Here is a 22,919-nt window from a genome sequence, read left to right as displayed (position 1 = left end):
GGGGGAAACTTGGCTAATACAAAAATCCTATTTAATTGGAAAGTTGAGATAAGATTAGTCAATTAATCTATATGCACTGCTCTGTTTCTATGATAGTGTGTGGTATTTAGAGAGTACCACTTGAACATTTTGGAAGGCTGATTTCTAGTGGTCTGAAATGTCACCCATAATAACCTTTAAAAGACTGCTGCCACAAGTGGGGTAACATTAAGTGAGGTTTCCCCAAGTCTGATTAATAAATCAGGTATTTTTATGTACTTTTCCTTTACTGCTGGCACACAAAGGTTTGTGTAAACTGAAACTCCCCCTTACTCTTCTGCTCTGCCTGCTTGATTGGATTGTGGTGTCACAAAATTAACAGAATTGTTTGTTTGCAAATTGTGATGCTATACTTAATTATGGCATCACAGAATGAATTGTGCAGAAGGAAGTGACTGAGGGCTTGTCTACCCTTGAAACGCTGCAGAGCTGCAGCTGCATTGCTGTGTCTCTTGAGCATAGATACTACCTGTGTCAACAGGAGGGGTTCTCCCATCAGTGTAGTTTACCACCTCTCAGGCAGGTGGATTGCAAGGAAGAATTCTTCTGTCGACCTAGTGCTGTCTATATGGGGAATTAGGTCATATAACTACATCGCTCTGGGATGTGAAAAATCCACATCCCTGAGCGATGTAGTTATATGACCTAATTTTCTAGTGTAGACCAGGCCTCAGTATTTAGGAGTGAGTTATCTTATTTATGTAAAAGTTCACGCCCAAATACTCAGACTTTATAAGCCTGCAGTGATGGGGAAGGAAATGTGAGAAGACTAAATTATTCTTTGGTCAAAATTTTGGATAAAAAAAAAAAAAAACTTTCTGGATTGTGACTAATCATTGGTGCTCCTAACCCCAGGGGATGAACAAACAGCATGGCTAAAAGGCACCCTAACCTTACACATTTGGAGAGCGCAAAATCTTAGTTTGCTTCCAAATATATTTCCCAGAGAGCATTACTGCAATACAATGACAGCCATCCCCAGTTGGAGGCAGCTCCTCATCTTGTATAGATGAGATGTAAACAAACCCCCCAAATATGCCTATCAGCGTTCTGTTGTGTTCTGGATTATTCTGGATAAGTGTCCCTCATGTAAACTTCTTTGTATTGTGACCTCACTCTTTGTGCTTCAGCTAGTGTCAGCAGTGGGATATCTGCACTGCAGAAATATCCTCCATAGAGACATCAAGGATGAGAACATCATTATTGCTGAAGATTTCTCAATCAAACTGGTGGACTTTGGCTCAGCTGCTTACTTGGAACCTGGCAAGCTGTTCTACACCTTCTGTGGGACAATTGAGTACTGCTCACCAGAAGTCCTCTTGGGCAATCCGTACGTACTGGACCTGAGTGAAAACTGCTCTTGTGTTCCTTGTTAGCAATGCACTTGTAAGGCCGGGGCAAAAGAATGACAGAATGACGTTTAAACTATTGTAATTAGCAACTATGCTAGACCCATTGAAATAAATTGGGTATTTCACACCTCAAAGCTCTGCTTTCAGGTACTCTGCAAACTCACAGACACTGCTGCATGGGTTGCACTTGGCTCACATAGTTTGAAGATTTTCTTCACTACTGTTGCAGAGACTTCATTTCTCTCTTTCAAATGAAAGCTGAGACTGGGTAACAATTGAGAAATCTGTGGGCCCCTGCCCATTAGTCCTTCTTGCCTCCTCAACGGAGTGCACCCTCACATTGGGAAATACTGCTTTAAGTTTGGTCAGTTGTCCAAATGCAATCTAAGCATCTCAAAATGTCTTGATCATTTTCCATACGTCTTTTATCAAGATCGTAAAGGAATTCTCCTCTGCACTCTGCACAAGCGTGAATGTTCCCAGCCAAAGGGGGACTAACTGCCTGGTGTGATTAGAATGCAAGTGCCACTTCAAGCTGAACTAGTGGTGCTCATGCAGTGCCTTATTAAAAATAGCATGCCGGGTGAGCTTCTGGCTGCCATGCTGTACAACCAAGTTAAGGAGCAGGTTTAAGATTTTTATCCCTAGCCTGGTAGGGTCTAGGTGAGTCATATCACAACTTAATCTGTTCTGTGTTTCTCACTATCTACATCTACATCTTAATAGATGGGTCTTGGTGACCCATCACCCCTCCCATTCAAGCCTGTTTATGAACACAAATCTCTTTGACAAGTACAGCAATTGTTTACATAGAAAAACAAGGTATCGGGGAATTATTTATATTGTAGCTGTTCTTTAACTTGCCGTATTTTGAAGAAAGACATTTTGTCATTTCCCATTCCCATCCTATTCTGTCCCCCTTCTCTACTTGCTTTCTGGCACGTACTTCTCTGCTGCTTGATCAGTTTGTTGTCCTCTCCTTGATCATGCTGTCCTGTAGTCTGGGCTTCCTCTCTTACTACATGTATCTCCCTGCCGATTGGTTCATTGCTCCCCCAGACGCAGGGTCCAGGCATCGGTTTGTCTCATTCCCCATCTCCTCTGAACGTTCCTTTCCAAGTGAAGTTAGCAGGTTATGGATTCAGCCTCTGAAGAAGAATTGCAGTTCGTCCTCCTGGGAGCAAGGACTACTATTAGGGACATGTAGGTTAGCTGTTCCTCCTTGTTTCTAGCTGTTCACCTGCGTCCCCTCCCCAGGCTCTTCTTTCTAATTAAATTAAAAAAAATTAAATTAAATTAATGGAGATATCCTATCTCCTAGAATTGGAAGGGACCTTGAAAGGTCATCGAGTCCAGCCCCCTGCCTTCACTAGCAGGACCAAGTACTGATTTTGCCCTAGATCCCTAAGTGGCCCCCTCAAGGATTGAACTCACAACCCTGGGTTTAGCAGGCCAGTGCTCAAACCTCTGAGCTAATGGAAAAAACTTGACATGTATAGCAGCAGCTGGAAAAAAGGAGGCGAGCCAGTCCTTTCTCCAGGGCAGCAGCAAGCGCTTTGTGCAGTCCACAGTGTAGGAACAGCTACTTTGAGTAGACCAGGGGTAGGCAACCTATGGCACGTGTGCCGATTTTCAGTGGCACTCACACTGCCTGAGTTCTGGCCACCGGTCCGGGGGGCTCTGCATTTTAATTTAATTTTAAATGATGCTTCTTAAACATTTTAAAAACCTTATTTACTTTACATACAACAATAGTTAAGTTATATATTATAGACTTATAGAAAGAGACCTTCTAAAAACGTTAAAATGTATTACTGGCACGTGAAACCTTAAATTAGAGAGAATAAATGAAGACTCGGCACATCACTTCTGAAAGGTTGCCGATCCCTGCAGTAGACTGATGACTAAACTGTGTTACCAGTGAATTAACAAATGTCACTTTGTGACGTTCCCTTGGTGTTATCTGTACCGGTGATCTGCTAGGTCACTCCAATCCTCGACTCTGGGAGCCAGCCTTTACACTGCTCTGCTGTGAGAACCCCCACTCCCAGGTTGTTCCTGCATGGCTGCTAACATGCAAATTGCTCCCAGCTACATGAGTGAGCACTTTTGGCCAGCCGCTGCTTGGATTGTGCAACTGAATGACACTAGCCAGTATCTCTGGTCCCAGACACAACCCTAGGAACCTCTGTCTTGCAGTGTCCAGTTATGCCCACTGGATGCTTCAAGCTTATATGAATTCATCAGTTTAACAAAGAAATTGATATGTACCAGATTTGTTATCCCAAGGGGAGTCTCTGACATGCTTCAAACCAAACGCACTGCTTCCGGTGGAATAAACAAATTTATTAACTACAAAAGATAGATTTTAAGTGATTATAAGTCAAAGCACAAGAAGTCAGATTTGGTCAAATGAAACAAAAGCAAAAAGCATTCTAAGCTGATCTTAACACTTTTAGTGCCCTTACAAACTTAGATGCTTCTCACCATAGGCTGGCTGGCTGCCCTTCAGGCAGGCTCTCCCCTATGATCAGCGCTTCAGTCTCTCGGTGGTGGTGTCTGTAGATGGAGGTGGAAGAGAGAGAGCATGGCAAATGTCTCTCCCTTTTATCATGTTCTTTCTTCCCTCTTGTCTTTTGCCCCCCCCCTTCAGAATCAGGTGAGCATTACCTCATCGTAGTCCCAAACTGAACAAGGGAAGGGGGGTGACTTACTTGAGAGTCCAACAAATCCTTTAATAGAATCATAGAATATCAGGGTTGAAAAGGACCTTAGGAGGTCATCTAGTCCAACCCCTGCTCAAAGCAGGACCAATCCCCAACTAAATCATCCCAGCCAGGGCTTTGTCAAGCCTGACCTTAAAAACCTCTAAGGAAGGAGATTCCACCACCTCCCTAGGTAATCCATTCTAGTGCTTCACCACCTTCCTAGTGACATATCCCCCCCTAATATCCAACCTAAACCTCCCCCACTGCAACTTGAGACCATTACTCCTTCTTCTGTCATCTGGTACCACTGAGAACATTCTAGATCCATCCTCTTTGGAACCTCCTTTCAGGTAGTTGAAAGCAGCTATCAATCCCCCCTCATTCTTCTTTTCTGCAGACTAAATAATCCCAGTTCCTTCAGCCTCTCCTCATAAGTCATGTGCTTCAGTCCCCTAATCATTTTTGTTGCCCTATGCTGGAGTCTTTCCAATTTTTCCACATCCTTCTTGTAATGTGGGGCCCAAAACTGGATATAATACTCCAGATAAGGCATCACCAATGCCAAATAGAGGGGAATAATCACGTCCCTTGATCTGCTGGCAATGCCCCTACTTATACAGCCCAAAATACCATTAGCCTTCTTGGCAACAAGGGCACACTGTCGACTCATATCCAGCTTCTCGTCCACTATAACCCCTAGGTCCTTTTCTGCAGAACTGCTGCCTAGCCATTCGGCCTCTAGTCTGTAGCAGTGCATGGGATTATTCCGTCCTAAGTGCAGGACACTGCACTTGTCCTTGTTGAATCTCATCAGATTTCTTTTGACCCAATCCTCTAATTTGTCTAGGTCCCTCTGTATCCTATCCTTACCCTACAGCATGTCTACCACTCCTCCCAGTTTAGTGTCATCTGCAAACTTTCTGAGGGAGCAATCCATGCCATCCTCCAGATCATTAATAAATATGTTGAACAAAACCAGCTCCAGGACCGACACTTGGGGCACTTTGCTTGATACCTAGCGGCTGCCAACTAGACATGGAGCCATTGATCACTATCCGTTGAGCCCGATGATCTAGACAGCTTTCTATCCACCTTATAGTCCATTCATCCAGCCCATACTTCTTTAACTTGCTGGCAAGAATACTGTGGGAGAATCCTTTGTTGCTTCCTAGGCCAGTGTTCTTTGTTCCTGTGAGGCTGGGCTGGGTTTGTCCCATACATGCCCTGATGAGGTGTGAAGTGCCCCTCTGCTGTTGAGAGTTTTGCCTGGGCTTGTTTTAAGCTATGAGGACACATTTTCAGCCTCATAACTTTATACATGAAATTACAACCAATAACATTACTATAACAGCAATGCTCAGTGCATCATGAACCTTCCAAAGACACCCAACATGACCAAACTTTGCATTGGATACCACACAATCATATTATAAGCATGAACATGGGGATGCAGGGTGTTTCCCCAAGGTACAGAGTGTCACACACTTCTAGCTCTGTGTGAAGCAAGTTACCTTCCTTCCCGGATGGGATGTCAAGTGGCTGGACTCTCTCTTGGGAGACTGTTTTTCAGAATGATGAGGGGTGTCCCCTGAGCAGTCTAACCTGTAGTTTGAAACTCTGGTTGGTAAGCCCTGGTCTACGCTACAAACTTATGTAGGTATAGTATAATGACGTCACTCAGGGATGTGGAATGAGCAATGCAGCTATACTGGCCGAACTCTTGGTGTAGACAGCGCTATATTGACAGGAGGACTTATCCTATTGACATTGCTACTGCCTCGTGGGGAATTGGAGTAACTATGCTGACGAGAAAAGCTCTCCCACCAGCATAGGTAGTGTCTTCACTAAGCACTACAGTGGCACTGGTGCACTTGCAGTGCTGTAAGTACACAAGCCATAATTTTGGCCTGAGTTCAGTAGTTAATCTGGTTTTCTGGTCTGGTCTACAACATACAACCAGATATATGTTGTAGCTATACTAGCCCTCTGTGTTCAGGAAGGCTAGGTTCTGATTTAATCTAGAAACTAGATATAACGAGGTGGCTGTTCCTCTAGTGGCTGTTAATTCATGTTGTATAATTTGTTTGCAGTTTGGCATAATTTATCAGTTTCTATTTAGGAGAGGCCCAAGACTAAAATTACTGGAAGTGTTGTATGTGAGGAAAAATACAGAGCTGCATGAAGAAAGCTTGTGTGGTGATTCCCAGTGATAAGTGCTCTCACTTTTGCTAGCACTGACTTGCGAAACTGAATACCAAGTGTTGCGGGTAGAAGGGTGGGAGAGGGTCGGGGTTGTGTGCATGTGCATGAAGGCAGTATAGGACAACTAAAAGTGTTTTTATATATATTTTTTTCTGCTTAAGCATTTATATAGTCGTGTAGAACTCCTAAAATATTTGCATATTAACTTTCCTAACTTTGAAATGAAATTCAGAACCACATATACACAAATGTGTGTTCTTTCATATATCTTGGTGTATGTGGGCTTCTGTGTTTTTGTGTAGGTACCAAGGACCAGAGCTGGAGATGTGGTCGCTTGGCATCACCCTTTATACCCTACTATTTGGAGAGAATCCCTTCTGTGAATTAGAGGAGACCATGGAGGCTGTACTAAATCCTCCTTACAGGGTGTCAGAAGGTGAGTTTTCATTTATTCATGCCATTCATTGCCAATGGAACTGACCATAGTGGAAGAGATTGCTCTAGAACAGTGGTTTTCAAAATGCGGGTCGCGATCCAGTACTAGGTTGCGGAATGTAAGGCATTGGGTTGTGATGGCTCTGGTCAGCACCGCCAACCAGGCTGTTAAAAGTCCCGTCAGCGGTGCTGCCTGGGTAAGGCAGGCTAGTTCCTACCTGTTCTGACACCACGCTGCACCCTGGAAGTGGCCAGCTGCAGGTCCTGCTCCTAGGCGGGGAGGGGGTGGCATGGGGTTCCGTGTGCTGCCCCTGCCCTGAGCACAGCTCCACACTCCCATTGGCCGGTTCCCAGCCAATGGGAGCTGGGGGTGGAGGGCGGTGCCTGTGAGCGAGATCTGTGTGAAGCCACTTGCGCGCGCCTCTGCCTAGGAGCTGGACCTGCTGCTGGCTGCTTTCGGGGCGCAGTGTGGTCCACGGTGCCAGGACAGGCAGGAAGCCTGCCTTAGCACCCCTGCTGCGTCGCTGACCGGGAGCCACCTGAGGTAAGCCTGCATGCCAACCCTGCACCCCAATCCCCTGCCCCTTGCTGCACCCCAAACCCCTTATCACCGGCCCCACCCAAGAGCCTGCACCCAGAGCCCTGACCCCCTCCTGCACCCCAACCGCCTGCACCCAGAGCCCTGACCCCCTCGTGCACCCCAACCCCCTGCCCCAGCCCAGAGCCCTCTCCCACACTCCAAACCCCTCACTCCTGGCCCCATCCAGCAGCCCTCACTCCCGCACCCCAACCCTTTGCCCCAACCCTGAGCCCTTCCCAAACCCTTCATCCCCCAGCTCTGTTGGGTCGCGGGCATCAACAATTTTCTTCAATTGGATCCCCAGAAAAGAAAGTTTGAAAACAACTGCTCTAGAAAGAACCTTTTGTGTAGCTGGAAGCGCACAGTGTATATTAATTTCTCCAGGTTTTGCCTTCTTCTTGGGAGTCTGTCTCACACATGCTTAGTTTATTAAACATCAGTTCTCATCTGAAAAAGGGTTATGACATGCAAATCTGTATATTCACCTGCTTTAAGGAAAGTACTCTTATTCTTTACACATATGGAAGTATCTGTGTACTACCTGCACTGGCAATATTTCAAATTCCAGACCTTCTCTATGGTGAGTTCACTCCTTCATTCATTATCCCAAACCACCAATGAGTTAAAAATGGAGAGAGCTGGAACAAATAATGTAATTGGAAAGTTCAGCCTACTAGACAAGTTTAAGGTCCAGTGACTACCAGTGGTCCTCAGGAGGCTTGAATGCAAATTCAGGCTTTGCTTCACTTAACCATTGCCAACCAGTATTGTTGGCTTAAGAGGTCTTGCTGGCAACTTCCTCACCTCAGTGGGGCCTTTAGGAATGTGAAGGGTGTTTGCTTGCATTTGTAGCTTCAGAATTGGTTTCATGATCTGGACTAAAAGAAAGATATTGCTGGTCTTGCTTCCTGGGGGAGGTGTTGAAGAGAACAAGTATGTGGTGGGTTGATAAATCTTTCATCAGCAACCTCTCTGTAGGTGGTCTTAGGAGTATTTTAGTCCCATACAGCGCCTCTATAGCTTTGCAGTTAGGAATTTCCTGGTGTTTTCCCCAAGCCACAGGTATATGCCCTTAAAAGAAAAACACAAACAAGACCTCATTTCAGAATGTTTGTCTGCAAAAGGACTGGTCTTGGAGTGGGTGGGTGCCCACCAGAGGCACCAAAGTTGTAGAAAGAATGGTGTGCAAAAGAAGTCTTCCATGCATAGATTGTCTGTTTCTTTCTATTCTCTCCCCTCCCCCCCCGCCGCTGCCACCCAGTGTCTTGCCTCTTTTCAGTTCACTATTAACACAATGTGGAAGGCTTAGATCATTCTCCAAGCCAGGCAAACACAGCCCTGAGTGAATGAAACAAGACAGAGAAATCCTGGCAGAAGGGCTGGAGGGATCTGGGGTTACAATTTTACCTACTTATGAGTATTACCCTTAGTAAATTAGGTTCATGTCTACACTGGCAGAGTTACAGAGCCGCTCAGAGAGCATTGAAGGGAAACTGCTGTTTTGTGTTCACACTGTCAGCTGCTGGCGCAATAGTGTGTTCACACATGCGGTATGTGGAGCGGTGCACTCTGGGCAGTTATCCCATAGAGCATCTCTTCTTCTTCTGCCACTAAGAGTTGTGGGAAGGTGGAGGGGGTTGTGGGGCATCCTGGGTCCTGTCCCAATGCCCTGTAATGCATTGCTTCACATCCCAGCAATCCCTATGCTTCCATCTGCATTTGGTGCCATCTTTCAACGGTTTGTGTACTGTGCGAACTGCCTCTTCGGTCTGCAGGAATGGATCCCGAACTGTTGACCAGTATGCTGCTCGCTCTGACTAACACATCACGAATGGCAGTGGAGTTATTGCTTAAACTACAAAGGCAAGAGGAGTGCAACATTGATCTCGCCATGCGTACTAGCTACGACATGAGATTGCTTGTGGCATTCACAAAGGTGCTGGCAACAGTGGAACGCCGCTTTTGGGCTTGGGAAACAAGCACTGAGTGATGGGATCACATCGTCATGCATGTCTGGGATGACGAGCAGTGACTGCAGAACTTTCAGATGAGAAAAGCCACATTCATGGGACTGTGTGAGCTTGCCCCAGCCCTGCAGCGCAAGGACACGAGAATGAGAGCTGCCCTGCAGTTGGAGAAGCGTGTAGCGATTGCACTGTGGAAGCTGGCTACTCCGGACTGCTACCAATTGGTTGCTAACCAGTTGGGAGTGGAAAAGTCGACTGTTGGACTCGTGTTGATGGAAGTGTGCAAGGCCATTAATCGCATCCTGCTCTGAAAGACCATGACTCTGGGCAACGTGCGTGACATGGTGGACGGCTTTGCACAAATGTGCTTCCCTAACTGCAGAGGGATGATAGATGGGACGCATGTTCCAATTCTGGCACCAGACCACCTAGCCACCGAGTACATTAATCGGAAGGGGTATTTCTCAATGGTTCTGCTGGTGCTTGTGGATCACCGGGGGCATTTCACAGACATTAACGCAGGCTGGGCTAGAAAGGTGCATGACACACACATCTTTCGGAATACTTGCCTGTTCAGGAAACTGCAAGCAGGAACTTTCTTCCTGGACCAGAAGATTGCTGTAGGGCAGGGATTGGCAACTTTTCAGAAATGGTGTGCCGAGTCTTTATTTATTCACTCTGATTTAAGGTTTCATGTGCCAGTAATCCATTTTAACGCTTTTAGAAGGTCTCTTTCTAGAAGTCTATAATATATAACTAAACTATTGTTGTATGTAAAGTAAAGAAGGTTTTTTTAAATGTTTAAGAAGCTTCATTTAAAATTAAATTAAAATGCAGAGCTCCTCGGACTGGTTTCCAGGACCCAGGCAATGTGAGTGCCACTGAAACTCAGCTTGCGTGCCGCCTTTGGCACCCATGCCATATGTTGCCTACCCCTGCCGTAGGGGAAGTCAAAATGCCCATTGTGATTCTGGGAGACCCCGCCTACCCCTTAATGCTGTGGCTTATGAAGCCATACATGGGGCACCTTGACAGCAGCAAGGAGCAGTTCAACAACAGGCTGAGCAAGTGCAGAATGACTGTGTGTGCTTTTGGCCGTTTAAAGGCCTGTTGGCACTGCCTGTACGGGAAGCTGGACCGGGCTGATGACAATATTCCAATGCTTATAGCAGTGTGCTGTATGCTCCATAATATTTGTGAAGGGAAGGGTGAAAGCTTCATTCAGGGCTGGACTGCTGAGGCTCAGCACCTGGAGGCTGAATTTGATCAGCCAGAAAACAGGGCTATTAGAGGGGCATGGCGCGGGGCCATAAGGATCAGGGATGCCTTGAGGCAGTAATTTAAAGCTGAAAGCCACTAATATTTGTTGCTATGCTCGGGAGTGCAGTGCTTGTAATGCTAGGAGGTGATTGTGATTGGTGCAGACGATGCAATATGAAGGTTTAAGATAGTTGTCCATTGCTTTGCAGGGCTCTGTTTGCTTTCAATTAATAGAATAAAGATTGCTTTCAAACCAACACAATTCTTTTATTAAAAAAACAACAACTGGAGGAGAGAGTCAAAAAACCACACCAACACTGAGAGGAATGGGGGAAGGGAAGATCCCAGGAGGAGGAGGGGTCCCGGGACAGTTAAAGATTTGTATATGTCAAGGGATCATATCCAACTTTCTCCTTTGGAGTACAGTGCAGCAGGTACTGTACTCAAGGCCGGCTTTAAGCTGATTCGGCCAATTCCCCGGAATGGGGCCCCGCGCCTAAGAGGGCCCCGCAACGTCCGGGACTGCCGGCGGAGCGGGGAAGAAAAAAAAAAAAAAGCTGCGTCCTGCTTCTCCCCCTCCCTCCAGCGCTTGCGCCGCCATACAGCTGATCAGCGCAAGCCTGGGAGGGCGGGGTGAGGAGGAGGAATGCGGCGTGCTTGGGGAAGACGAGGGGCCAGGGCGGGGATTTGGGGAGGGATCCAATGGGGCAGGGAGGGGGCGAAGTCAGGGGGGCGAGACAATTCGCGTCCTGGCGTGGGGCCCCACACCTGCTAAAGCCGGCCCTGACTGTACTTCAGCAGTGCCAAACTGCAGAGGGATGGGTGTTGAGTGCAATGGGTACCGGGAGTCTGCAGTGCTGGACTGTGACAGGGGAGGAGTGGAATGCCACGGGTACAGACTGGAGCCAGGAGGTTGATAAGAGTGTGTTGGCGCCGTCTGGGGGACACATGGGAAAGAGTTTTGTGACAGCAGGGAAGGGCAGGCACAGAGCTGCTCGGTTTGCAGTGCTAGTATTGTCTGGAGCTTGTCTGCTTGATGCCGCATAACCTTTAAGAGCTGCTCTGTGGCTTCATTCTGGCATGCCGCATTCTCCTTTTGGTCCCCTTCTTGCTGTTCTGCCACTCCTTCAGTTCCTGTTTTTTGGCCGTGGAGTGCATCATGACATCACACAGAAAGTCCTCTTTAGTTTTTCATGACTGCTTTCTAATTCTGCGCAGCTGTTCAGCCGGTGATGACAAAGAGGGCGGCTGGGGCTCCTAAGGTCATCTCTGTGAAGCCAAAACACAACATTTTTCAGAAGCAGTATTTGCAACACACAGAACACTGATACAGTGATTTAAAACACAGTCACTATTCACGTGCCCGTCACTAACTGGCTGACCCCAGGCAAGCACACGTGAGCCACAAGACTCCCAAAATGGTGAGTAGCTGCAGGGGCAGGGTAAATCAGTGTTTCCGGACCCTACTGTACACTGGGTACATGGCTTTTGAGGAGAGCCAGCACTGTGTGTGTGGGGGGCAGGGGGGCGTGATAATCATTCCTATCCCCATGTTTTCCACAGGCTGTGTTCATTATGGAAGATATCTCGCTGCTGAGGGTGAGCAGGGAATCAAGGGAGGGTCTTCTCCAAGACTGCGGCTTCTGCCCTGGTCCTTATACAGGTCTTCTGTGTGCAGCAATGGTCGTCCGTGTTCCCCCGTCCCCCCCCGGTCGTCAGAGTGGCGCGGGAAAGTTACCATTAATGGGGCAAGAAACAAAGCAGCTCTGCCAAAGAACCTGCGGCAGTGGATTGCCCAGTATCTCTGTGAGAGTTTCCTGGAGATCTCGGAGGCAGATTCCCGTGAAGTGAGGGAGTCTATCAACAGCCTATTCCGCCGCTCAGACTAGGCATGTAGTGTTACGCGAACCATACAGAGATAAGCCTGCTTTCTGCCCCCAACAACTTGCTTCAGTGGTTCCCAAAATCAAATCCACTTACCAGTGGCCTCCTCTCCTGTTTGCGCTTCTCCAAGATCCGACAACTGTGACTGGCTAGCCTCCTCCGGGGTAGGAAAGAGCTCCTGGCTGCATGCATCTCTGACCTCCGAGTCGTTCTCTGCCTCTGGGTCCCCCTCCACATCCTCATCCAAGATTTCCTCCTCCTGGCTCGGTCCACTCTCGACTGGCACGCGAGCCACCAAAGTATCCACGGGGGACTTCGCAGTGGAGGTGGGGTCACCACCAAGTATCGCGTCCAGCTCTTTGTAGAACTGGCAGCTCGTGGGTGCAGTACCAGAGCGGCAGTTTGCCTCCCGCACCTTGTGAGAGGCGTTCTGCAGCTCCTTCACTTTGACCCCAAGGGTCAGTCCTGGGGCCGGTTTTGTTCAATATCTTCTTTAATGATCTGGAGGATGGTGTGGACTGCACTCTCAGCAAGTCTGCAGATGACATTAAACTGGGAGGAGTGATAGATATGTTGGAGGGTAGGGATAGGATACAGAGGGACCTAGACAAATTAGAGGATTGGGCCAAAAGAAATCTGATGAGGTTCAACAAGGACAAGTGCAGAGTACTGCACTTAGGACAGAAGAATCCCATGCATGGCTACAGACTAGGGACCGAATGGCTAGGCAGCAGTTCTGCAGAGAAAGACCTAAGAGTTACAGTGGACGAGAAGCTGGATATGAGTCGACAGTGTGCCCTTGTTGCCAAGAAAGCTAATGGCATTTTGGGCTGTATAAGAAAGGGCGTTGCCAGCAGATTGAGGGATGTGATTGTGGAAATAAAGGAAGAGGGAAGCACTCGTCAGGACCCTAATTGGGCCGTGGGTGATCACTACTTCCCACCACCCAACACAGATGTAATGAGGTTGAGTAGTGCCTATATAAGAAAAATTAAAACTACTGATTATTTCTCAAAAAAGGTTTTTAATGACTTTTGACAATAAAGACAGCACAGACAAAATAAGCAAGATTAAAGACCAGCACTGAATAACGATTACTATAAATGGCAAGTTATATTGAAGACAAGCACAAGTACATGTAAAGTTATTATTCATCAGTCAGGTTTCCCTTATGACCGAAACACACACACAGTCCCATGCCTTCGTACTTTTTATCTGATCTGTCGGCCGTGTCTTAAAACAGGCCGACAAATTAGGGTCAGCCAAATCTTTAATGTGGTTAGCGTTGTCGCCTTGGCTGTATAATTTATGCTTACTTATCTCCTTGTGTTGCTTTGACCGTATAATTTATGCTTACTTATTTTCTTGTAGCCAATTGTTTTAAATGTGGCACACAAGCCACCAAAGTATCCACAGGGGACTTCGCAGTGGAGGTGGGGTCACTACCAAGTATCGCGTCCAGCTCTTTGTAGAACTGACAGCTCGTGGGTGCAGCACCAGAGCGGCAGTTTGCCTCCCGCACCTTGTGCCCAGGGGCACAACTTATCTCGCTTTATAGGAGTTAGAATGTGTTATCTGGTTGCAGCGCATTTTGACCACAAGTCTTAGTTTATACCTCTGCAAAGCTTGCCCTTTTTACCTTTGCAAAGCGGAAGTTTGAGGTCTAACGTTGACAATATCTTTGTTCATTTTAAGCTTGGCAATACTTCTGCTCAGAGATAATCAGTGATCATTCCCCTCTATTCAACATTGGTGAGGCCTCATCTGGAGTACTGTGTCCAGTTTTGGGCCCCATACTACAAGAAGGATGTGGAAAAATTGTAAAGAGTCCAGCAGAGGGCAACAAAAATGATTAGGGGTCTGGAGCACATGACTTATGAGGAGAGGCTGAGGGAACTGGGATTGTTTAATCTGCAGAAGAAAAGAATGATGGAGGGATTTGATAGCTGCTTTCAACTACCTGAAAGGGGGTTCCAAAGAGGATGGATCTAGACTGTTCTCAGTGGTACCAGATGACAGAAGAAGGAGTAATGGTGTCAAGTTGCAGTGGGGGAGGTTTAGGTTTTATATTAGGAAAAACATTTTCACTAGGAGGGTGGTGAAGCACTGGAATGGGTTACCTAGGGAGGTGGTGGAATCTCCTTCCTTAGAGGTTTTTTAAGGTGAGGCTTGACAAAGCCCTGGCTGGGATGATTTAGTTGAGAATTGGTCCTGCTTTGAGCAGGGGGTTGGACTAGATGACCTCCTGAGAACCCTTCCAACCCTGATATTCTATGACTCTGCACTGCAGTGTATCCCAGTCATGGCCCCTTTCTGTCATGCAACGTGAAATCTGTCCATAGGTATCATAATTCCTACAGCTGGAGCACAGCTAGGACTGCACAGCCTCCTCTCCCCAAATGCTGATGAGGTCCAGCAGCTCCGCATTGCTCCAGGTGGGGGATCGCCTGGTGAGTGGAGCAGGCATGCCCATCTGGAAAGATGCGCTGAGACCACGACACGCATCGCCGAGCAAACAGGAAGGGGACTTTCAAAATTCCAAAGGAATTTACGAGGTGGGGATGATGATTGGTCACCTGAGGGCAGGGCAGTAGAATTCAAACCGATGACCAGAGAGGCAAGAACAGGCATTGTAGGACATCTCCCGGAGGCCAATCGCAGCGCTGTAATCAACCTGGGTGTCTACACTGGCACTGTGGTGCTGTACCCCTGGTGCAGAAGGCTATATGCCTCTTGTCGGGGTGGTTTTTTTACAGCACTGCGCAGTTTCTGCACACTATTTGCTATGTGTACACCTCGGGAGTTACAACACAGAAAGCTGCTTTACTGTGCAGAAACTTGCCAGTGTAGACAGGGCCTTAGTGTGCCTTGTGACCTCATACAGCAGTGTCAGAGTAAGTAGGGCTATGTCTACACTGCACTTTTGTTGTTAAAACTTTTATCGGTCAGGGGTGTGAGAAAAACACCCTCCTGATTGACAAAAGTTTTAATGACAAAAAGTGCAAGTGTGGACAGTGCTTTGTTGGCGAGAAAGCTCTCATGCCGACAATGAGCGGCTATACTGCGTGCCTTACAGCAGCAAGGCTTTAGCGGCACAGCTGTGCCACTGTAAGCTGTGCAGTGTAGACATCGCCTAGGACAAAGACAGAGCAACACCTCTTATTGTCTCTAACTTTAAAAAAAATCTTTTTGTTGTTGTTGCTTAGATCTGATGGCTCTGGTGTCTGGGCTCCTGCATGCTGCTCCAGAGCAGCGTACAACCCTGGAAAAGCTAGTAGAGAATCCTTGGGTGCTGCAGCCTGTGAACTTGGCTAATTACACGTGGGAAGAGGTGTATGTCTCAGCCAGGCCAGGTAAGACATGGGTCTGAAAATGACTCCCTTCCCCTTCTCCCCCCAAAGTATCTTTTGAATAAGATTTACAAGAGGAGGTGGAAATGTGACTAGGAGTTGTGTAGAGTGAGATCATAACTTGGTGGTTACTCTTGTGATTGTCTCAAATATGGCTGCTGTTGATAGATGGACTTCTGCTAAACACTTGCCAGTGAAATCCTAAATGGTGCAGACTAGGTACAGTCATCTTGTTAGTGGAATCTTGGCTGGCGTGGAGAAGATAGTGTAGTGGGGAAGCTTGTATAACTAGAATCATAGCTGGTATTAGTACAGCTCTAATAACTAGGCCATGTCAGTTGCTAGACCCGAGTGCTTGCAGAGATTTGGCTTCTACCTGCTTCCTGACTGCAGATTAAGGCTTAGTTTCTGGAATCTGTGCCTCTGTGTTTGAGGTACATATTCATAGGTGCCGATTCCATGGGTGCTCTGGGGCTGGAGCATCCAAGGAAAAAAAATAGTGGGTCTTCAGCACCCACCAACCACAGCTGTTTAGCAGTGCCCCCAAGCATGTGTTTGGTGGCTGGGGGAGAGGCTTGGGGGGAGGGCAGCGAGCGGGCAGGGAGGGAACAGAGCAGAGGGTGGAAAGAGGTGGAGTGGGGTCAGGAAGAGGCGGAGCCTTGGGGAGGAGTGGACGAGGGGCGGGTATTTAGGGCAGTGCAGGGGTAGAGCTTCCCCAGGGAAAAGAAAAACTCATCACCCATGTACATGCTGGCTGATAAACAGTGTTTATGGCTCATCCCTAAATTCCTGTTCCATCCTTTGTTTTTCTTCTTCCTCAGAAAGCAATAATTTCAGAAATCACTGTATTGAGCACAGCCACAGAGCCAGCCAGCCAGCTCCTTGCTTGCAGAGTGAGCAGAGACTGATCCATGATGCCTATGACCATGAGCTCACAGATCCCTAGTTGGAAGGAATAGCCACTGCTTAGGCCAACAGATCTTGTTCCAATCTTCAGTGTTGGGACCGACATGCAGAGGATGCATACTGCAGATTTCCACACCTGCTGAAGAACAGCTCCCTAGTCATCATCTGGACAGCACTTACTGTCCTCCCAAGAACTAAAAGAAACTTCACGTTAAGTACTTCTGTTTTAACAGATGGATCAGCCTTAGGTACTAGAAGACAGGAGTTGCTCACCATTGAGAGAAATCTCTCCACTGGTACACTGTTGGCTTCATGCACTTATTGTAACAGAGGCCTGTGATATGAAGGGGTTTGATAGTGATGTGAAAGAGCCAGTCTTTGACTTCAGGCTGATCCATTCTAGACTCTTAAATACAGAAGCTTTTCACTTTCTCCAGATGAGGTTTTCTGGATATCCCTAGCAGTGACTGGATCCAAATGTGCCTTTCCTTTCTTACTGTCCTTGAGCCAACAGCACTTCATCTGGACAGGTCCTGTGAGCCTGAGAAGTCTATAGTGTTAATGAAACCGAATCCAGCAGTACACTTACCAGATTTTCCCATCTGAGTTTAGGATTTGTCTTCCTAGTATAACATTGGTCCTATTCAGGAGACCACCACACACTCTCATACAATTTCTAGTCTGGGCCAAACCTCTGCTTATCTGAAACTGCAACACTCCCACCGGTAGCTGTTGGGAAGTAAAATTAGCTCAAGCCGGGAGACTGCAGGGCATGCACTCTTCCCAGGAGCTGGGACTCTGGTTGAAATCCTATTCATGTGAACGAGGCTTGGCACAGTGGTTGCGGATGAGCCTTCCTGCAGCAGTTGTTAGAATGTGGTTTGAGGCAAGCATTCCCTTGCAAATGGAAGGACTACTTTTGCTACTATCTGTTTCTTAGCTCATTCACATCTAGAATCTGGAGTCCTAATGTTTGCTGATGGAAGCTGAGGATTGAAAGAACCCCAGCTGATTATCATCCTCTATCCCTGTAATGGCAGTGGGAAGCTGAGTTAGTCCATTTTTCAAGGGGCTTGGATTCTGACAGAATTCATATTGAAAGAAACATACAGTGGAAAACCCCAGCGTGGTCAGTTGGTTTTGACTTTGTTTCTCTGTTTAATAGCACTTGGTTCTGGAGTATGGGTGTGTTGCTGCTGGTGGTGGTGGTTGTTGAGTGTGCTTTTCTCTAGATAGAAAGACTGAGATGTTGTCAAGCTTGGAAACTGACCTACTTGGTTTGTAGTTCTCTTGTAAACCTTGATTTAAAGATTTCAGAAATGCAGCTTGGTTTTTCAAGTGATCCTTGCTGCACCACAAAATCGAATCAAGCCTGAATGCTTGTTTATTGCTCTGTAAACAAGGTGGTGGGTGCACGCGCTGAAAAGAGATTGCATGCATGGCTTTGTTTAGGGCAAATTGCACGGGGGGTTAGGGCCTCAATAATATAAGTCCCATCAGTTTAGTCTTTAACTGAACTAGACTTTTTCCTTAATTCTCTTTTAATTTTTCATCTAGGCCAGAACTTCCCCAGAGTGACCTCCCAGATTTTGGCTGTGCTGCAAAATCTCACTCATACCTTCTTCCCCCCATCCCCCAGGAGCTGTCATTCTGTACAGTAGATAGAAGAGAGAGAGAGAGTATTTAAAGGACCTGTTTTTTAGTGCACTGTGTGTGGAATTGGATACAAAAGTCCAGAGCAGTAACAGGATTTATACATCTAAATACGTATTTGTTGATGCTGTATTGCAGTACATAATTCCAGTGTAATGGGACTGGCTTGCTCATTGTACTCTGTATAGCTGCCCTCACTAGTAGATGCTTCGTGTACGATGCTGCAGGTTTGAATGATTCTGGACAGATGCAACTGAGATGTGCACACAAATGAAAGGGTAACAGAGAGAAACCTCATTGGACCTTGTTCTTCTGTAGCAAAATCACTGTTTACACTAACTACAGCTGCACCTAAAAGGTTTCTTCAGGAAAATCCTATAGCAAATATGTGTCTCTAATTCTACTGAGTGGATTACATTTTAAAATGTAAAGAGAAGGATTTTTAACATCCTGTTTAGTTTTTGGCAATACGAAGTATATTTTTATTTGCTATGGTTTTTATCAAAATTGTGCTGTATCACTGTTTCTTAAAAGTGAACAGAATAAATGTTTTAGTTCTTAAAGTATCTCTTTGCCTGTGTCTTTCATTTGTTTTGCTGTGTGAACTGACTTACAATGAAAGGCTTGTTTCCTTTAAAAAAAAAAAAAAAATTCTCTTTTCTCTTTTTGCCAGACGACTCGACTCCACTCCACTTCCTCAATTGGAAGCTTTTAGCCCTTAATTTGTAGGGACCCTAGATGTTAAATTTAAGTTTTGGGTTTTTTTCTTCCTTCTAACAGAGAGCCTGGTTTTAACCAAAATACAAATGTTGAAACATGCAGAATAAAAATTACTTCCTGTCTCAATTCAACCATAATTCCATTTGGTATCTGTGATGTCATAAACTTAACATTAAAAAGGTTGTAGAGCAGTTTTTAAACTAGGAGATGGGGGAAAGCAGACTGCTGCAGAGGAACATGTGGCTCGGACAGAGACTTCTCTTAGGGGAGAGTCTAACGATAGAGAATCTCCAGGTTATAGTCAGGAGCAGAGGATGGAAGAGGATAAAGTAGGGGCCAGATCAGATGATAAACATTCACATAAAAAAGAATCTGATACATCAGAAAAGGGCAGACAAATAAACTGTGACAAGTTTTTAAAGTGCTTGTACACAAATGCTAGAAGTCTAAATAATAAGATGGGTGAACTAGAGTGCCTCGTGATAAAGGAGGATATTGATCTAATAGGCATCACAGAAACCTGGTGGACTGAGAGCAATCAATGGGACACAATCATTCCGGGGTACAAAATATATCAGAAGGACAGAACAGGTCGTGCAGGAGGGGTGGGGGGTGGCACTATATGTGAAAGAAAATGTACAATCAAATGAAGTAAAAATCTTAAGCAAATCCGCATGTTCCATAGAATCTCTATGGATAGAAATTTCATGCTCTAATAAGAATATAACATTAGGGATCTATTATCGACCACCTGACCAGGACGGTGATGATGAAATGCTAAGGGAAATTAGAGAGGCTATCAAAATTAAGAACTCAATAATAGTGGGGGATTTCAATTATCCCCATATTGACTGGGAACATTTCACTTCAGGACGAAATGCAGAGATAAAATTTCTCGATACTTTAAATGACTGCTTCATGGAGCAGCTGGTACGGGAACCCACAAGAAAAGAGGCAACTCTAGATTTAGTCCTGAGTGGAGCGCAGGAGCTGGTCCAAGAGGTAACTATAGCAGGACCGCTTGGAAATAGTGACCATAATACAATAGCGTTCAACATCCCTGGGGTGGGAAGACCATCTCAACAGCCCAACACCGTGGCATTTAATTTCAAAAGGGGGAACTATGCAAAAATGAGGGGGTTAGTTAAACAGAAGTTAAAAGGTTCAGTGACTAAAATCAAATCCCTGCAAGCTGCATGGGTGCTTTTTAAAAGACACCATAATAGAGGCCCAACTTCAATATATACCCCAAATTAAGAAACACAGTAAAAAAAATAAAAAAGAGCCACCATGGCTTAACAATCATGTAAAAGAAGCAGTGAGAGATAAAAAGACTTCCTTTAAAAAGTGGAAGTCAAATCCTAGTGAGGCAAATAGAAAGGAGCATAAACGCTGCCAAATTAAGTGCAAGAATGTAATAAGAAAAGCCAAAGAGGAGTTTGAAGAACGGCTAGCCAAAAACTCCAAAGGTAATAACAAAATGTTTTTTAAGTACATCAGAAGCAGGAAGCCTGCTAAACAACCAGTGGGGCCCCTTGATGATCGAGATACAAAAGGAGCGCTTAAAGACGATAGTCATTGCGGAGAAACTAAATGGATTCTTTGCTTCAGTCTTCACGGCTGAGGATGTTAGGGAGATTCCCAAACTTGAGCTGGCTTTTGTAGGTGACAAATCTGAGGAACTGTCACGGATTGAAGTGTCACGAGAGGAGGTTTTGGAATTAATTGATAAACTTAACATTAACAAGTCACCCGACCAGATGGCATTCACCCAAGAGTTCTGAAAGAACTCCAAATGTGAAGTTGCGGAACTGTTAACTAAGGTTTGTAACCTGTCCTTTAAATCGGCTTCTGTACCCAATGACTGGAAGTTAGCTAATGTAACGCCAATATTTAAAAAGGGCTCTAGAGGTGATCCCGGCAATTACAGACCGGTAAGTCTAATGTCTGTACCGGGCAAATTAGTCAAAACAGTAGTTAAGAATAAAATTGTCCGACACATAGAAAAACATAAACTGTTGAGCAATAGTCAACATGGTTTCTGTAAAGGGAAATTGTGTCTTACTAATCTATTAGAATTCTTTGAAGGGGTCAACAAACATGTGGACAAGGGGGATCCAGTGGACATAGTGTACTTAGATTTCCAGAAAGCCTTTGACAAGGTCCCTCACCAAAGGCTCTTATGTAAATTAAGCTGCCATGGGATAAAAGGGAAGGTCCTTTCATGGATTGAGAACTGGTTAAAAGACAGGGAACAAAGGGTAGGAATAAATGGTAAATTCTCAGAATGGAGAGGGGTAACTAGTGGTGTTCCCCAAGGGTCAGTCCTTCTGCACGCAGCGCACAGTCAACTTGTGGAACTCCTTACCTGAGAAGGTTGTGAAGGCTAGGACTATAACAGAGTTTAAAAGAGAACTGGATAAATTCATGGTGGTTAAGTCCATTAATGGCTATTAGCCAGGACGGGTAAGGAATGGTGTCCCTAGCCTCTGTCTGTCAGAGGGTGGAGATGGATGGCAGGAGAGAGATCACTTGATCATTGCCTGTTAGGTTCACTCCCTCTGGGGCACCTGGCATTGGCCACTGTCGGTAGACAGGATACTGGGCTAGATGGACCTTTGGTCTGACCCGGTACGGCCTTTCTTATGTTCTAATAGTTCTCTAGTCATCCATAGACTCTGCCAGGAAAAACTTGGTAGGATAGATCTGAATTTCTAGATTTGTAATCTTTTTTTCAAGACTACCTAAAAGGTTAAAGAAACAAAAAGCTCTCGGTCCCAGCTGTTGTCATCTTTGGGTATGTCTACACTACGAAATTAGGTCGAATTTATAGAAGCCGGTTTTATAGAAATGGGTTGTATACAGCCGATTGTGTGTGTCCCCACATAAAATGCTCTAAGTGCTCTAGTCGGCGGACCGCGTCCACAGTACTGAGGCTAGCGTCGACTTCCGGAGCATTGCACTATAGGTAGCTATCCCACAGTTCCCGCAGTCTCTGCTGCCCATTGGAATTCTGGGTTGAGATCCCAGTGCCCGAATGATGCAAAACAGTGTCGCGGGAGGTTCTGGGTACATGTCGTCAGGCCCCTCCCCTTCCGTCAGAGCAACGGCAGACAATAGATTCGCGCCTTTTTAACTGGGTTACCTGTGCAGACAACATACCACCGCAAGCATGGAGCCCGCTCAGCTTAGCTGAGCTCACCGTCACCATATGTCCTCTGGGTGCCGGCAGACGTGGGACTGCATTGCTATGCAGCAGCAGCCCCTTGCCTTTTGGTAGAAGATGGTATATTACGACTGGTATCCGTCGTCATCGTACTGCAGAGGCTATCGGTCATGTTGCACCGTCGGCTGCCAGCTTAAGATGTAAAAAATAGATTTGTTCTGTATTCATTTGCTTCCCCTCCCTCCGTGAAATCAACGGCCTGCTAAACCCAGGGTTTTCAGTTTAATCTTTGGGGGGACCATTCTGTGTGACAGTTGTTTGTGTTTCTCCCTGATGCACAGCCACCTTTCTTGATTTTAATTCCCTGTACCTGTACGCCTGTCGTCACTCGGCCCTCCCTCCTTCTCCTGGTCCATCAGATACTAGTTTCGCGCCTTTTTTCAGACCAGGCGCCATAGCTAGCACTGGGATCATGGAGCCCGCTCAGATCACCGCGGCAATTATGAGCACTATGAACACTACGCGCATTGTCCTGGAGTATATGCAGAGCCAGGACATGCCAAGGCGAAACCCGGACCAGCCGAGGAGGCGATTGGAGCGCGGCGAAGAGAGTGATGAGGAAATTGACATGGACATAGACCTCTCACAAGGCACAGGCCCCAGCAATGTGGAAATCATGGTGTTACTGGGGCAGGTT

The 22,919-nt window shown here is 46.2% G+C and overlaps 1 protein-coding gene across 1 annotated transcript in view; it reads left to right on the top strand.

Annotated features, from left to right (window-relative positions):
• The window catches only part of PASK (PAS domain containing serine/threonine kinase), a 43,151-nt gene extending 24,277 nt beyond the window's left edge, over positions 1 to 18,874 (top strand). Inside the window, exons 10-13 of the mRNA XM_034781851.1 lie at positions 1,170 to 1,369; positions 6,604 to 6,737; positions 15,634 to 15,780; positions 16,599 to 18,874. Of these exons, the coding sequence (XP_034637742.1) occupies positions 1,170 to 1,369; positions 6,604 to 6,737; positions 15,634 to 15,780; positions 16,599 to 16,723 (606 nt within the window). The 3' untranslated portion in view covers positions 16,724 to 18,874. The remainder of the gene's footprint in view (positions 1 to 1,169; positions 1,370 to 6,603; positions 6,738 to 15,633; positions 15,781 to 16,598) is intronic.
• Positions 18,875 to 22,919: the final 4,045 nt, after the last annotated feature.

Source organism: Trachemys scripta, chromosome 9, assembly GCF_013100865.1.
Source record: "Trachemys scripta elegans isolate TJP31775 chromosome 9, CAS_Tse_1.0, whole genome shotgun sequence".
Lineage (NCBI taxonomy): Eukaryota > Metazoa > Chordata > Testudines > Emydidae > Trachemys > Trachemys scripta.
This window is presented reverse-complemented; position numbering and strand designations above follow the sequence as displayed.